The sequence below is a fragment of the Scyliorhinus torazame genome, chromosome 1 (genome assembly GCF_047496885.1).
Source record: "Scyliorhinus torazame isolate Kashiwa2021f chromosome 1, sScyTor2.1, whole genome shotgun sequence".
Classification (NCBI taxonomy): Eukaryota; Metazoa; Chordata; class Chondrichthyes; order Carcharhiniformes; family Scyliorhinidae; genus Scyliorhinus; species Scyliorhinus torazame.
The window spans coordinates 172858562-172876057 of record NC_092707.1 but is presented as its reverse complement, the minus strand read 5'-3'; the positions used below and the strand labels follow the sequence as shown (position 1 = coordinate 172876057).

At 47.5% G+C, this 17496-nt stretch overlaps 1 protein-coding gene across 2 annotated transcripts in view; it reads right to left on the bottom strand.

The window, feature by feature from the left end:
* ago4 (argonaute RISC component 4) overlaps nucleotides 1–17496 on the bottom strand; it is a 146956-nt gene that overhangs the window by 16635 nt on the left and 112825 nt on the right. For both annotated transcript variants that reach the window (XM_072501152.1, XM_072501153.1), the window contains exons 13-16: nucleotides 16494–16653; nucleotides 14987–15077; nucleotides 12707–12931; nucleotides 11945–12079 (exon numbers count right to left, since the gene is read on the bottom strand). In XM_072501152.1, the coding sequence (XP_072357253.1) occupies nucleotides 11945–12079; nucleotides 12707–12931; nucleotides 14987–15077; nucleotides 16494–16653 (611 nt within the window). The remainder of the gene's footprint in view (nucleotides 1–11944; nucleotides 12080–12706; nucleotides 12932–14986; nucleotides 15078–16493; nucleotides 16654–17496) is intronic.

Sequence of the window (17496 nt, the reverse complement as noted above, 5' to 3'; positions counted from 1 at the left end):
GGATCCACAAAGAGATCAAGGGTGGTAAGGTCCTTATTTAGAAGAGTGGAGATATTCTGCGGGGAAACATAAAATGGAGCAATGACTGATCCCCGGACAGTCCAGGGATGCAGTGGTGGATACAGTGAGCATAATTTGGGTGTGGGGGGGGGGTTTGTAGAATCATGAAAACTTACAGTACAGAAGGCAACCTTTCTGCCTGTTGTGGCTGTGGTGGTTCTATGAAAGAGCAGTCAGGCCAAGTCCAACATCCCAGCCTTTTGTGTAACCATACAACCCCCGAATTCTCAAATACCTTTCCATCCCTCTTTTAAAATGATTTATTGAGTCAACTTGTACCAGCTTTTTAGGCAGAGCATTCCAGATTTGCAGCCAGTTTTGCTTGGTTTTCTTGATATGAGGTAGGTAAGCAATTGTAAATCCAGAGGACCAACTTGTATGTTTTAGTACCAGAGCAGAGACAAGTTCTACTGTTTGATTGTAGTCATATTATATTTAATAAGCTACAGTCATGTCCATAGCATTCAAAAATCATTCTTTTGTCCTCCCCATAATTTTTGGAAGAGTTTTGCTGTATTTGCAGGAGCTTATATTTATTTGCCCAACATGTGCAGATGGATTGGCCATGATACAAATTAAGTATCTCGGCACGTGCAGGTTGGGTGGGGTTACGGTGAAAGGGCAGGGAGTGGGGTAGAGTGCTCATTCAGAGGGTTGGTGTGGACTTGATGGGCGGCATGGACCCCTTCTGCACTACAGGGATTCTATGGGTTAAACATTTTTTTTTTTTTTAAATAAAAAAAGAGTACCCAATTCATTTTTTCCAATTAAGGGGCAATTTAGCGTGGCCAATCCACCTACACTGCACATCTTTGGGTTGTGAGGGTGAAACCCACACAAACACGGGGAGAATGTGCAAACTCTACACGGACACTGACCCAGAGCTGGGATCGAACCTGGGACATTGGCGACCTGAGACAGCAGTGCTAACCATTGCGGCACCATGCTACCCTGGGATTCTACGGTTCTATGTAATCTTTTCACTTGCATAAACTACAGTACCACTACTTAATGAAGCAGCTTACATGGTTATTGCTGCCTACAAGGGGGTTGTGGGGGTGGGAGATTGTAACTGGGTGGCTAATGGTGACAATGACCAGGCAAAACAATGCATCAGCATCTTAATAGCACTGGACTGCCAGTAAAATGTGATTTTGTGTCACCTTTTAAAACGTATTCTTTTTTTTACAAATAAACATTTTATCGAGGTATTTTTGGTTTTACAACAACAAAATAAACAATGTACAGGAGTCTATAAACATAGTGCAAAAAGCCTGCTTCCTCCCTTACAGGTCCCACCTTTATTAACCCTCTACTCTAAGCTGAACTATCCCATTCCCCTACATCTGCTGACGATTAATTTTCCGCAAAGAAGTCGACGAACGGTTGCCACCTCCGGGCGAACCCTAACAGTGACCCTCTCACGGCAAACTTGATTTTCTCCAAACAGAGAAAGCTGGCCATGTCAGATAGTCAGGTCTCTGACTTTGGGGGCTTTGAGTCCCTCCAAGCTAATAATATCAGTCTCTGGGCTACCAGGGAAGCAAAGGCCAGAATGTCTGCCTCATTCTCCTCCTGGATACCCAGATCTTCCGACACCCCTAAAATCGCCACCTCTGGACTCGGTGCCACCCTTGTTTTTAATACCGTGGACATGACATCTGCAAACCCCTGCCAGAATCTCCTGAGCTTTGGGCATGTTCAAAACATGTGGACATGGTTCGCTGGCCCACCCGCACACCTATCTTCTACCCCAAAGAACCTGCTCATCCGGGCCACTGTCATATGAGCCCAGTGAACGACCTTAAACTGTATCAGGCTGAGCCTGGCGCATGTTGTGGACGCGTTGACTCTACTTAATGCAGCCACCCAGAGACCATCCTCTATCTCTCCTCCGAACTCCTCTTCCCACTTGCGCTTCAGCTCCTCAGTCTGCGTATCCTCTGACCCCATGAGTTCCTTATAGATGTCAGAGACCTCCCCTTTTCCCACCCACACTCTGGAAACTACGCTGTCCTGTATCCCCCTTCGGTAGGAGCGGGAAGGTTGAGATGTACATAAAAAGCAAGAAGGTAGCCAGGGAAAGGGTTGGCCCACTGAAAGATAGGCAAGGGAATCTGTGTGTGGAGCCAGAGGAAATGGGTGAGGTACTAAATGAATACTTTGCATCAGTATTCGCCAAAGAGAAGGAATTGGTGGATGTTGAGCCTGGAGAAGGGTGTGTAGATAGCCTGGGTCACATTGAGATCCAAAAAGACAAGGTGTTGGACGTCTTGAAAAATATTAAGGTAGATAAGTCCCCAGGGCCTGATGGGATCTACCCCAGAATACTGAAGGAGGCAAGAGAGGAAATTGCTGAAGCCTTGGCAGAAATCTTTGGATCCTCACTGTCTGGAGATTATCCAATGTTGTTCCTTTGTTTACAAAGGGTAGCAAGGATAATCCAGGGAACTACAGGCCGGTGGGCCTTACGTCAGTGGTAGGAAAATTACTGAAGAGAATTCTTCGAGACAGGATCTACTCCCATTTGGAAGCAAATGGACGTATTAGCGAGAGGCAGCATGGTTTTGTGAAGGGGAGGTCGTGTCTCACTAACTTGATAGAGTTTTTCGAGGAGGTCACTAAGATGATTGATGCAGGTAGGGCAGTGGATGTTGTCTGTATGGACTTCAGTAAGGCCTTTGACAAGGTCCATCATGGTAGACTGGTACAAAAGGTGAAGTCACACGGGATCAGGAATGAGCTGGCAAGATGGATACAGAACTGGCTAGGTCATAGAAGGCAGAGAGGAGCAATGGATGGGTGCTTTTCTAATTGGAGGGCCGTGACTAGTGGCGTTCCGCAGGGATCAGTGCTGGGACCTTTGCTGTTCGTAGTATATATAAGTGATTTGGAGGAAAATGCAACTGGTCTGATTAGTAAGTTTGCAGACGACACAAAGGTTGGTGGAATTGCAGATAGCGATGAGGACTGTCAGAGGATACAGCAGGATTTAGATTGTTTGGAGACTTGGGCGGAGAGATGGTAGATGGAGTTTAATCCGGACAAATGTGAGGTAATGCATTTTGGAAAGTCTAATGCAGGTAGGGAATACACAGTGAATGGTAGAACCCTCAAGAGTATTGAAAGTCAGAGATCTAGGTGTACAGGTCCACAGGTCACTGAAAGGGGCAACACAGGTGGAGAAGGTAGTCAAGAAAGCATACGGCATGCTTGCCTTCATTGGCCGGGGCATTGAGCATAAGAACTGGCAAGTCACGTTGCAGCTGTATAGAACCTTAGTTTAGGCCACACTTGGAGTATAGTGTTCAATTCTGGTCTCCACACTGTCAGAAGGATGTGGAGGCTTTAGAGAGGATGCAGAAGAGATTTACCAGAATGTCGCCTGGTATGGAGGGCATTAGCTTTGAGGAGTGGTTGAATAAACTCGGTTTGTTCTCACTGGAACGACTGAGGTTGAGGGGCGATCTAAGAGAGGTCTACAAAATTATGAGGGGCATAGACAGAGTGGATAGTCAGAGGCTTTTTCCCAGGGTAGAGGGGTCAATTACTCGGGGGCATAGGTTTAAGGTGCGAGGGGCAAGGTTTAGAGGAGATGAACGAGGCAAGTTTTTTTAAAAACAGAGGGTAGTGTGTGCCTGGAACGCGCTGCCGGAGGAGATGGTGGAAGCACGGATGATAGTGACATTTTTTTTTTTTTTAATTAAATATTTTATTGAAAATTTTTGGTCAACCAACACAGTAAATTGTGCATCCTTTACACAATATTATAACAACACAAATAACAATGACCTATTTTATAAACAAAAAATGAATAAATAATAAATAACAAAAATGAAAACTAGCCCTAATTGGCAACTGCCTTGTCACAAGTAACACTCTCCAAAAATATAATTTAACAGTCCAATATATAATTATCTGTAGCAACGACCTATACATACTATACAGTATATATTAACAACCCTGAGAGTCCTTCTGGTTCCTCCTCCCCCCCCCGCCCCCCCCCCTCCCCACCCCCGATCCTGGGCTGCTGCTGCTGCCTTCTTTTTCCCATTCCGTCTATCTTTCTGCGAGGTATTCGACGAACGGTTGCCACCGCCTGGTGAACCCTTGAGCCGACCCCCTTAGGACGAACTTAATCCGCTCTAGCTTTATAAACCCCGCCATGTCATTTATCCAGGTCTCCACCCCCGGGGGCTTGGCTTCTTTCCACATTAGCAATATCCTGCGCCGGGCTACTAGGGACGCAAAGGCCAAAACATCGGCCTCTCTCGCCTCCTGCACTCCCGGCTCTTGTGCAACCCCAAATATAGCCAACCCCCAGCTTGGTTCGACCCGGACTCCTACTACTTTTGAAAGCACCTTTGTCACCCCCATCCAAAACCCCTGTAGTGCCGGGCATGACCAAAACATATGGGTATGATTCGCTGGGCTTCTCGAGCACCTCGCACACCTATCCTCCACCCCAAAAAATTTACTGAGCCGTGCTCCAGTCATATGTGCCCTGTGTAATACCTTAAACTGAATCAGGCTTAGCCTGGCACACAAGGACGACGAGTTTACCCTGCTTAGGGCATCTGCCCACAGCCCCTCCTCGATCTCCTCCCCCAGCTCTTCTTCCCATTTCCCTTTTAGTTCATCTACCAATATCTCCCCTTCGTCCCTCATTTCCCTATATATATCTGACACCTTACCATCCCCCACCCATGTCTTTGAGATCACTCTGTCCTGCACCTCTTGTGTCGGGAGCTGCGGGAATTCCCTCACCTGTTGCCTCGCAAAAGCCCTCAGTTGCATATACCTGAATGCATTCCCTTGGAACAACCCATATTTCTCGGTCAGCGCTCCCAGACTCGCGAACTTCCCATCCACAAACAGATCTTTCAGTTGCGCTATTCCTGCTCTTTGCCACATTCCATATCCCCCATCCATTCCCCCCGGGACAAACCTATGGTTGTTTCTTATCGGGGACCCATACCAAGGCTCCAGTCTTTCCCCTATGCCGTCTCCACTGTCCCCAAATCTTCAGTGTAGCCACCACCACCGGGCTTGTGGTGTAGTTCCTCGGTGAGAACGGCAATGGGGCTGTCACCATAGCCTGTAGGCTAGTCCCCCTACAGGACGCCCTCTCTAATCTCTTCCACGCCGCTCCCTCCTCCTCTCCCATCCACTTACTCACCATTGAAATATTAGCGGCCCAATAATACTCACTTAGGCTCGGTAGTGCCAGCCCCCCCCTATCCCTGCTACGCTGTAAGAATCCCTTCCTCACTCTCGGGGTCTTCCCGGCCCACACAAAACCCATGATGCTCTTTTCAATCCTTTTAAAAAAAGCCTTCGTGATCACCACCGGGAGGCACTGAAACACAAAGAGGAATCTCGGGAGGACCACCATCTTAACCGCCTGCACCCTCCCTGCCATTGACAGGGATACCATATCCCATCTCTTGAAATCCTCCTCCATCTGTTCCACCAACCGCGTTAAATTTAACCTATGCAATGTGCCCCAATTCTTAGCTATCTGGATCCCCAGGTAACGAAAGTCCCTTGTTACATTCCTCAACGGTAGGTCCTCTATTTCTCTACTCTGCTCCCCTGGATGCACCACAAACAACTCACTTTTCCCCATGTTCAATTTATACCCTGAAAAATCCCCAAACTCCCCAAGTATCCGCATTATTTCTGGCATCCCCTCCGCCGGGTCCGCCACGTATAGTAGCAAATCGTCCGCATACAAAGATACCCGGTGCTCTTCTCCTCCCCTAAGTACTCCCCTCCACTTCTTGGAACCCCTCAACGCTATCGCCAGGGGCTCAATCGCCAGTGCAAACAATAATGGGGACAGAGGGCATCCTGCCTTGTCCCTCTATGGAGCCGAAAATATGCAGATCCCCGTCCATTCGTGACCACGCTCGCCACTGGGGCCCTATACAACAGCTGCACCCATCTAACATACCCCTCTCCAAAACCAAATCTCCTCAACACCTCCCACAAATAATCCCACTCCACTCTATCAAATGCTTTCTCGGCATCCAACGCCACTACTATCTCCGTTTCTCCCTCTGGTGGGGCCATCATCATTATCCCTAACAACCTCCGTATATTCGTGTTCAGCTGTCTCCCCTTCACAAACCCAGTTTGGTCCTCGTGGACCACCCCCGGGACACATTCCTCTATTCTCATTGCCATTACCTTGGCCAGGACCTTGGCATCTACATTTAGGAGGGAAATAGGTCTATAGGACCCGCATTGTAGCGGGTCCTTTTCCTTCTTTAAGAGAAGCGATATCGTTGCTTCAGACAGAGTCGGGGGCAGTTGTCCCCTTTCCTTTGCCTCATTAAAGGTTCTCGTCAGTACCGGGGCGAGCAAGTCCACATATTTTCTATAGAATTCGACTGGGAATCCATCCGGTCCCGGGGCCTTTCCCGCCTGCATGCTCCTAATTCCTTTCACCACTTCTTCTACCTCGATCTGTGCTCCCAGTCCCACCCTTTCCTGCTCTTCCACCTTGGGAAATTCCAGCCGATCCAAGAAGCCCATCATTCTCTCCCTCCCATCCGGGGGTTGAGCTTCATATAATTTTTTATAAAATGTCTTGAACACTCCATTCACTCTCTCCGCTCCATCTCTCCTTCCTCATCCCTCACTCCCCCTATTTCCCTCGCTGCTCCCCTTTTCCTCAATTGGTGTGCCAGCAACCTGCTCGCCTTCTCCCCATATTCGTACTGTACACCCTGTGCCTTCCTCCATTGTGCCTCTGCAGTGCCTGTAGTCAGCAAGTCAAATTCTACATGTAGCCTTTGCCTTTCCCTGTACAGTCCCTCCTCCGGTGCTTCCGCATATTGTCTGTCCACCCTCAAAAGTTCTTGCAGCAACCGCTCCCGTTCCTTACTCTCCTGCTTCCCTTTATGTGCCCTTATTGATATCAGCTCCCCTCTAACCACCGCCTTCAACGCCTCCCAGACCACTCCCACCTGGACCTCCTCATTATCATTGAGTTCCAAGTACTTTTCACTGCACCCCCTCACCCTTAGACACACCCCCTCATCTGCCATTAGTCCCATGTCCATTCTCCAGGGTGGGCGCCCTCCTGTTTCCTCCCCTATCTCCAAGTCCACCCAGTGTGGAGCGTGATCCGAAATGGCTATAGCCGTATACTCCGTTCCCCTCACCTTCGGGATCAATGCCCTACCCAGCACAAAAAAGTCTATTCGCGAGTAGACTTTATGGACATAGGAGAAAAACGAGAACTCCTTACTCCTAGGTCTGCTAAATCTCCACGGGTCTACACCTCCCATCTGCTCCATAAAATTTTTAAGTACCTTGGCTGCTGCCGGCCTCCTTCCAGTCCTGGACTTCGACCTATCCAGCCCTGGTTCCAACACCGTATTAAAATCTCCCCCCATTATCAGCTTTCCCATCTCTAGGTCCGGAATGCGTCCTAGCATCCGCCTCATAAAATTGGCATCATCCCAGTTCGGGGCATATACGTTTACCAAAACCACCGTCTCCCCCTGTAGTTTGCCACTCACCATCACGTATTTGCCCCCGTTATCCGCCACTATAGTCTTTGCCTCGAACATTACCCGCTTCCCCACTAATATAGCCACCCCCCTGTTTTTCGCATCTAGCCCCGAATGGAACACCTGCCCCACCCATCCTTTGCGTAGCCTAACCTGGTCTATCAGTTTCAGGTGCGTTTCCTGTAACATAACCACATCTGCCTTAAGTTTCTTAAGGTGTGCGAGTACCCGTGCCCTCTTTATCGGCCCGTTCAGCCCTCTCACGTTCCACGTGATCAGCCGAGTTGGGGGGCTTCCTACCCCCCCCCTTGTCGATTAGCCATCACCTTTTTCCAGCTCCTCACCCGGTTCCCACGCAGCTGTATCTCCCCCAGGCGGTGCCCCCCCGCCCATCCTCTCCCATACCAGCTCCCCCCTCTCCCCAGCAGCAGCAACCCAGTAATTCCCCCCCCCCGCTAGCGTAATTACTCCCCCCATGTTGCTCCCAGAAGTCAGCAAACTCTGGCTGACCTCGGCTTCCCCCCGTGACCTCGGCTCGCACCGTGCGACGCCCCCTCCTTCCTGCTTCTCTATTCCCGCCATGATTATCATAGCGCGGGAACCAAGCCCGCGCTTCTCCCTTGGCCCCGCCCCCAATGGCCAACGCCCCATCTCCTCCACCTCCCCTCCTCCCCCATCACCACCTGTGGGAGAGAGAAAAGTTACCACATCGCAGGATTAGTACATAAAACCCCTCTTTGCCCCCCACATTCGCCCCACCACTTTGTTCGAACGTTCTTTTTAATAACCCGCTCATTCCAGTTTTTCTTCCACAATAAAAGTCCACGCTTCATCCGCCGTCTCAAAGTAGTGGTGCCTCCCTCGATATGTGACCCACAGTCTTGCTGGTTGCAGCATTCCAAATTTTATCTTCTTTTTATGAAGCACCGCCTTGGCCCGATTAAAGCTCGCCCTCCTTCTCGCCACCTCCGCACTCCAGTCTTGATAAACGCGAATCACCGCGTTCTCCCATTTACTGCTCCGAGTTTTCTTCGCCCATCTAAGGACCATTTCTCTATCCTTAAAACGGAGGAATCTCACCACTATGGCTCTGGGAATTTCTCCTGCTCTCGGTCCTCGCGCCATCACTCGGTATGCTCCCTCCACCTCCAACGGACCCGCCGGGGCCTCCGCTCCCATTAACGAGTGCAGCATCGTGCTCACATATGCCCCGACGTCCGCTCCCTCCACACCTTCAGGAAGACCAAGAATCCTCAGGTTGTTCCTCCTTGCGTTGTTTTCCGGTGCCTCCAACCTTTCCACACATCGTTTCTGATGTGCCTCCTGCGTCTCCGTCTTCACCACCAGGCCCTGTATATCGTCCTCATTCTCGGCTGCCTTTGCCTTCACGACCCGAAGCTCCCGCTCCTGGGTCTTTTGTTCCTCCCGCCTGTAGTATCGGGGCCAACAGCTCTTTCTTCATTTCCTTTTTGATCTCTTCCACACAGCATTTCAAGAACTCTTGTTGTTCAGGGCCCCATGTTAAACTGCCACCTTCCGACGCCATCTTGGTTTTTGCTTGCCTTCCTTGCCGCTGTTCTAAAGGATCCACTGCAATCTGGCCACTCTCTCCTCCTTTTTCCATCCGTATCCAGGGGGGATTCCCTTCTGGTTTACCGCACAGTGTTTTTAGCCGTCAAAATTGCCGTTGGGGCTCCTATCAAGAGCCTAAAAGTCCGTTTCACAGGGAGCTGCCGAAACGTGCGACTCAGCTGGTCATCGCCGCACCCGGAAGTCTGATAGTGACATTTAAGGGGCATCTTGATAAATACATGAATAGGATGGGAATAGAGGGATACGGACCCAGGAAGTGTAGAAGATTTTAGTTTAGACGGGCAGCATGGTTGGCACAGGCTTGGAGCTGTACTTTTCTTTGTTCTGAGACCTGCCTACACAGGAAGTCCTGCATCTGCACGTACCTGAATTTGTTTCCCCTCGCCAATCCAAATTTCTCCTCCAGCTCCCTCAAGCTAGGAAAGCTCCCCTCTATAAACATATCCCCCATCCTCTCAACTCCTGCCCTCTGCCATCTCCGAAACCCCCCGCCCATCCTTCCCAGGGCAAACCGGTGATTGGAGACAAGACCGATGCTCCTTCCGCTCCCACATGCTTCCTCCATTGCCCCCAGACTCTCAGGGCCGCCACCACCAGTACCATGCCGGCGTGAACAGCAGAGGCATAGTTATCAACTCCCCCAAGCTGGTGCCCTCGCATTAAGCCGCCTTCATACGCTCCCGTGCCGACCACCCCCCCACCACCCATTTCCTAATTATGGCTATATTCACCGTCCAATAGTGGTTACTGAAGTTTGGCAGCGCCAGCCCGCCCTCTCCCCGGCTGCGCTCAAGCATCCCCTATTTTACTCGTGGGGTCTTGCCCGCCCATACAAAGCCAGTGATCACTTCATTAACCCGTTTAAAAAAGGACAGCGGAATAAAGATGGGGAGACACTGGAACACAGACAGGAATCTCAGGAGGACCGTCATCTTCACAGTCTGCACCCTACCAGCTAATGACAACGGGAGCACGTCCCACCTTCAGAAATCGTCCTTTATTTGGTCTACTAGTCGGGCCAGATTAAGTTTGTGCAACCGTTCCTATTCCCGCGCCACTTGGATGCCTAGATACCTAAAGCTTCCCCCTACCTCTAAACGGCAGTTTCCCAATCGCCTCTCCTGTCCCCTTGCCTGGATCGCAAACATCTCACTTTTCCCCATATTTAGTTTGTACCCCGAAAACCGGCCAAATTCTGCCAGAATCCTCATGATTTTTTCCATCCCCTCTGCTGGGTCAGATACATACAGGAGCAAGTCGTCAGCGTAAAGTGAGACTCTGTGTTCCACTCCTCCCCGGACCAGCCCCTTGAAGCTCTTAGTGCAATTGCCAAAGACTCTATAGCTAATGCGAACAACAGCGGGGAGAAGGGGCATCCCTGTCTCATCCCCCGATGCAGCCTAAAATAGTCCGATGTTGTCCTATTCGTCCGTACGCTTGCCACAGGAGCCTGATACAGCAACCTGACCCAGTCAATAAAGCCCCGCCAAATCCGAAACATCCCAGTACCTCCCAAGATATTCTCATTCTTCTCGATCAAAAGCCATCTCTGCGCCCATTGCGACCACTACCTCCACCTCCCTCCCTTCTGGGGCCATCTTGATCACATTTAGCAACCTTCTTACATTGGCCACCAATTGCCTTCCCTTAACAAACCCCGCCTGGTCCTCCCCAATTAAGTCCGGAAACAGTCTTCAATCCTAGAGGACAAAATTTTGGCCAGCGGTTTGGCGTCCACATTCAATAGGGATATCGGCCTGCAGGACCCACACAGCTTCAGATCCTTGTCCCGCTTCAGGATCAACGAGATCGTGGCCTGTGCCATCGTCGGGGAAACACACCTCTCTCCCTTGCCTCATTGAATGTCCTCATCAACAGCGGCCCCGATATCCCAGAGAACTTTTGATAGAACTCCACTGCATACCCATCTGGACCCAGGGCTTGACCCGACTGCATGGCCTTCAGCCCCTCGGATATCCCTTTGATCCCGATTGGGGACCCCAGCCGTTCTATCAGCTCCACGTCCACCTTTGGGAAATTAGGTCTCCCTAGGGAGTGTCTCATCTCCTCCGGCCCAGGTGGGGTTCCGACCCGTACAGCCTACTATAAAACTCCTTAAACGCCTTATTCACCCCTGCTGAGACTCCCACCAGGTTCCAGTCTCCATCCTTTTCTTTCCCTATCTCCCTGGCTGCCTCCCTCTTTCTAAGCTGCTGTGCAAGCATTCTGCTGGCCTTCTCTCCATGCTCATAAATCGCCCCCCTCGCCTTTCTCACCTGCTCTACTGCCCTTCCTGTGGTTAACAAGCCGAACTCCGCTTGTAGCTTCCGCCGTTCCCTTAAAAGCCCTGCCTCTGGGGTCTCCGCATAACCATTTAAAACATATTCTACATGAAAAGTAACCATTCATAAACAAATATCATAAAACTACAATAGACCAATGACAAGTGGTAAAAGCTTTTTTATGGAAAACAAAATTAATGCTATTTGTTTTCCTGCTAATCAGTTTTCTCTCCTTCTGCCCTGAAGGCAATTGTTTATATTGAAATGTGTGGAAGACGATAGTATCCTGCCTAACTGGCTGTCTTCACTCATGAAAATAAGATAGAAGAAAAATTGACAGGATTCACCTGTGCAGAATTCCAAGAGCGATAATGGGACATAGATCACCTGGACATGTTTGTGTCATATGGTTTAATTTCATAACTTGCAGTGCATTTACCCAGAGGGCAATTCTGTACAGCAGCATGTGCATGCTCGAACACCTACCCTTTCACTTCTGTCGGCACAGAAGAGTCGCGTATGATGTCGTTTCTGAACAACGAGGTATGTTATGCCAGGTCTGTAGTCCTCCTCCAGGCTAATGCAGGCTTTCCGAATGGCAATAAGCTCAGGCCAGGCCACCTACATTCAGGTTTGAAAAAAAGAATTACACAAGGAGTGAAGTTGCAGGAACATTTCCATTTCAGTTGAATATCATTTTCGCTGTTCATTTTTCAACAAACCATTTATTCCCCCCAACTCCTATCCCATAAAATGGCTGGAAATAGTTGTTTGAAGTACAGTAGCCTTTTAAATTGGATACACAGAATCCAAAAACAATGTGCAATCTTGTTGTTATGTTCTCTATATTACAACAGTGACTACATTTCAAAAAGTACTTCATTTAAGAGGGTGGGGAGTCCGAGGGTGGGGAGTCCAGCGAGGATGGGGAGTCCAGCGAGAGTGAATAAAGAGAAACAGTTTCCAATAGCTGAACGCCAACAACCAGAGGGCAGAGTTGAGGCGATTGGCAAAAGTGCCAGAGACCATGAGGGATATCCAGAGTGGTGGATATGAATTCAATAGTATCATTCAAATGGGAATTAGATAAATGCACGTATGAGAAGAAAATGCAGGAACATTGGAAAAGAACTGGGACAAAACTATGCAGAACCAGCCCAGACTCAATGGGTCAAGTGACCAGCTTCTACATGTACTATTATCTGATTCTACGGTTTGCTAAACACCTCACCAATTACACACACAAACCTGCTTCATTTGTCCTTCAGAAACCCCACCCCTGTAGTAGATAATGCGAGTTGGCTTGAAGCGGGTTGATTTGTAAAACTGAATTAGGAGCTCCCGCACCATGTTGGACAAATCTTGGATCACCTCTTGACTGAACTGGAGGTCCTGGGATGTTTCTTGTCTCGATGTCTGCACACGTACTGTTGCACAATATCGGCTGGGATGTCCATCCATACTACCAACCACCTAACAAAAAACAAAGTAAAATGTTAAATTGTTATTAAAAAAAGTTAATATTTTGACATTTAACACAAAGCAAAATAAAGAACCCCAAATCCTGAACCCTCCCACCCCCACAACACTCCAACCAACAAACCCCATATTTTATGGAACCCCTCACTCACTCACCCCTCTTAAAACAAATTACAGCGTTTCCAAGTGTAAGAACTCCATTAAATCCCACAACCACGCCAAGGAACAGGGTGGAGAAACTGACCTCCCCCCCCAACAGAACCCGGCTGTGAGCGATCAACGATGTGAAGGCTAAAGCATCTGCCCCTGCTCCCACCTGCAACTCCGGCAAGTTTGACACCCTAAATAAAGGGGGCCTGGCTCTAAATCCACGTGCAAGATCGACAAAATGGTGAAGAACGAACTCCTAAATTTGTCCAACTTCGAGCAGGACCAGAACATATTGGCTGCCCCGCCTGCTCACAAATATTTTCCAACCCCTCAAACAGCCGACTCATCCTCGACTTCGTCAAGGGCGCTTTGTGTACTATCTTTAGCAGTCTAAGCCCAGCCTCACGCATGAGGTTGAGGCATTCACCCTCCACAGCACCTCACGCCACAACCCCTCCTCCTGCGTTACCCCCAGCTCCTCCTCCCAGTTAAGCCTTCACCCTCTCCAAAATCCTCCCATAAATCGGTGGCACCGTTGCCAGCACCCGCAACCCTGACCCCTTGCAAGAGCCTATCTCCATCCTCACCCACAAAGCCTTTGTCTCCCTGCTCCAGTCCCGCACCTTCTCCGCGTTCGCTGCCCAATAGTAGTATGACAAGTTCGGAAGGGCCAAGCCCCCCCCCCCGACAGTTGCCGTCTTTGAAGTTGCAACCTCCTAATCTTTGCCAGCTTACCTGCCCACACAAGTGACAAAACTAACCATTCCATCCCCATAAAGAACAATTTTGGCAAAAATACCGGCAAGCACTGAAATAATAAAGATCACTGCAAAATGTTCACCTTAACCACCTACACCTGACCTGTCCCACCTCCATAGATCCACCATGGCCTTGCCCACCAGACTCAAAGTTCAATTTACAGAGCCGGGCCCAATCCCAAGCCACCATCCGAATACCTAAAGTGGGCTGTTGCCACCCAAAATGTCAATCCCCCAATCCGGACTCACTTTTTCCCAAATCTAACTTATAGCCTGAAAGAGTCCTAAATCTCCTAAGCAGTCCCATTATATCCCCCACTGAAGAGCCAAGGTTGTAGAGAAATAAATCAACAAATCATCAGCACACAGGGGCACCCTAGGCTCCAGCACCCCCTCACTATCCCTCTCCATTTATCAGAGCACCTAAGAGCTAAGGGTTCTGCAGCCAGCGCACACAGAACAGGGACATAGAGCATTCCTGCCTCGTTCCCCTCTGCAACAGAAAGTACCCTGATTTCATCTCATTTGTGCGTGCACACGCCAACGGATTAAAATCTTAACCGTAGATTTTTTTGTAGGAATATTTGGATTACACAAATACCACAGCTTTAGAGGCATCTGTCGAGGGAGGGACTTTCTTTGAATTAGAAAGATATGGAGTTGAATATGTGAAACATAACAACTGCAGCCCATTAAGAGAGTTTGAAACCTGCCTAAAGTATGGCATGTTATTTTACTCTTGCATTCTCTTGAGTCACAAATGTAATGTTTTCCCCCCTTTCACTACTTAACTCCCCTTGTCTCATGTATGTTGATTCTATGGGCACTGCCATCAGTACCTTACCTATGCAGCCATTTATTATAGGAGCCGTGATGGCTATGATGCTCTCATATGAGCCGTGATGGTTACGATGCTCCTGATTGACAACCAGGTTTTATGATGGAAACACATTTTTCAACCTGATAATGCTTTGGTTGATTCTCTTCTGCTCAGGGTATTAAATTGAAATCAAATGTTTCAACTACTGCCCAGTTAACTTCAATATTTTGTTGGCACCCTTGCAACCGTAGGCACATTTTTAGGTTATCAACATTTCAGCTTTGCCAGGAATTGTTTCTAATGCAACATTTAACAACTTACAGCAGCGATGGAGGGTTTCTTGCCGTCTCCAGCTGGAGGGTGTGTGACATCAGCTCCCAAGAAGATGACAGGTTGCTGAAACACGGATGGCCTGCATACAACAAAAATCTCATTTTTAAAAAGCAACACTAGAGTTTAATATCATAATACTTAACTGATTAATCAGGATGAACAATAATGGTTGAAGTGAATCCTCAAGTTAACACATTATAAATATGTCCCCTACCCTAAGTAAATAGAGTTATTAAATCTCCAGTGTTCGGTTTGCTCAAGTTGCAATTATGGTGCACATTCATCACAAGAGCGTAGTAAGCAGGATCATCATCCTGAAAATACCATCCAGTGAAGAAGCCCTGAACGATCTTGCCTTTAGGTTTTAATGTTGACATTAAATGTACTTTTACTGCAGTGCTCATGACCTATAGGAAATTTTAGCATGAGAGTTTATTTATTCCCAGCATGGTAGCCAGATGAAGCCAATAAAAGACACAAAGAAAATCAGAATTGCAACCGCGGATCATTAACTTACACTTCTTTTGTATTTAATTAGTCTTGACTCAAGTACGTAGGTTACAGATGTACAAATCATAGATGTTATCTGAATTCTCAAGGGAAGTATTTTCTGTACGAATGAGTTTATTACTGATGTTCTATATCAGTTTTATGCGAACCATATCAGAGAGGCATATGTGTTTAGTGTGGAGAATGTTTCCTATTTCTCAGTCTACAAGAGATCCTGGCAGAAGTAATATACCAATGCATGTCTTGTTTCCACTTTATTTTATAATTCATATGCCTTAGCCTAGCTATTCCTTTACGGCTCCAACAATAGCACCTCCTCAAAAGTGGAAAACTACTGCGGTATGGCATGTTTAAAATTTTTTTTTTTTTTTTTTTTTTTTTTTTAAAGTGCCCAATTCATTGTTTCCAATTAAGGGGCAATTTAGCATGGCCAATCTACCTACCCTGCATATCTTTTGGGTTGTGGGGGTGAAACCCACGCAAACACGGGGAGAATGCGCAAACTCCGCACGGACAGTGATCCAGAGGCACCTGGGACCTCGGCGCCGTGAGGCAGCAATGCTAACCACTGCGTGCTGCCCCGGTATGGCATGTTGACAAAACGCAGGCCAAATCCAATTTGGTCCACCACCGCCCCATCTTGCTGGGTCAAAATCCTGGAATTCCCAAACAGTACTGAGGGTATAACTAGACCACATGGACTGCAGAGGCTCAAAAAGGCAGTTCACCCCACCACCTTCTCAAGGGCAATTAGGGGTGGATGAATAACCTGCCAGAATACTTCATGCAACAGCTCATGAGAGCATCTAGGATGTTGAATTCATCACAGTGGTCCTCCATTCTTTGCTCACCAATATAATGAAAAAAATAGTGAATTCCCCTCCTGAGGAGTGCTTTGACCTAGACCTGCCATGTTGGCCTCCATACATCACTGCACTAAAGAAAGCATTGACAATTGTGAAAATGCAAAATTGAATTTACTCACCGCTGATGAGGTACAAGGACATTATTGATGCCACCAAGTTTTGCGTTGATCTTTAAGCAGAGATTTGATAATGTCTGTGGTGATGTTTTGACTACATTCTTCACCTGAACACATTGTGTTGCCATTCCCAATAGTGTGTCACCCACACGTTTCACTTCAGCTAGAAGAGAAATGCAAGTTGGGAAATAATAAACATCAAATTTATTATGGGTTCCCAAAAAGGAAAAGAACACCTAAATTCTGCTTCTACTGACATCAACATTTATGAAAATTATATTCACAATGATTTATCTTGCAGTTTTAAACAGTTCAGCAGAACAAATCTATTTTTGCTAGGAATTTTCATATTAGAAATCTCAACATTACAAACATGAAAGTAGATTTAATAAGCATTTTGTTAGAATTTGACAACTTTCCAATCAGGGTTGCGGAATGATCAAGCAGAGGTATTTTGGAGAGATCACTAACTAGCACCCATCCCCCTCCCCGTGAAGCAAATAGTCTATCATGCAAAACAAAGTTCATTAATAAAAGATTAATTTAACCGGAACTTTAACCGGAAGCAAATACACAAATTATGAATTTAAAGTTATGAAATGTCTTTGTTAGTATCTAAATTTTCAATTGCTCTAGTTTTTATTCATAATAGTTGGCACAAAAGGTTGGGTCAACACCCTGGTGTCAGAACGTTACCAAAATGTCTTGGAGGAGGCACAGATGCAACACTTGGAAGTACTCCAGTCTATGGATTTTCCTTCTGTGAGAAAGATTTCCCCTTGCAACCCATTTTTTCCAAAATTACCTAATATAGGAAACTCATAGTACTTAGAATTTCCAAAATGTGAATTTAAATCCCTATCCCCATCATAACTAAAACTTAGGAAAACATTTATTACAGTACACTACAAAAATGAATAAAGACTAAAATGTATCATATATAGGAGGAACCCAAAGATATAGAAAGATGAATGTTGATGTGAATTGGTGGATAGTTTCAGCATTT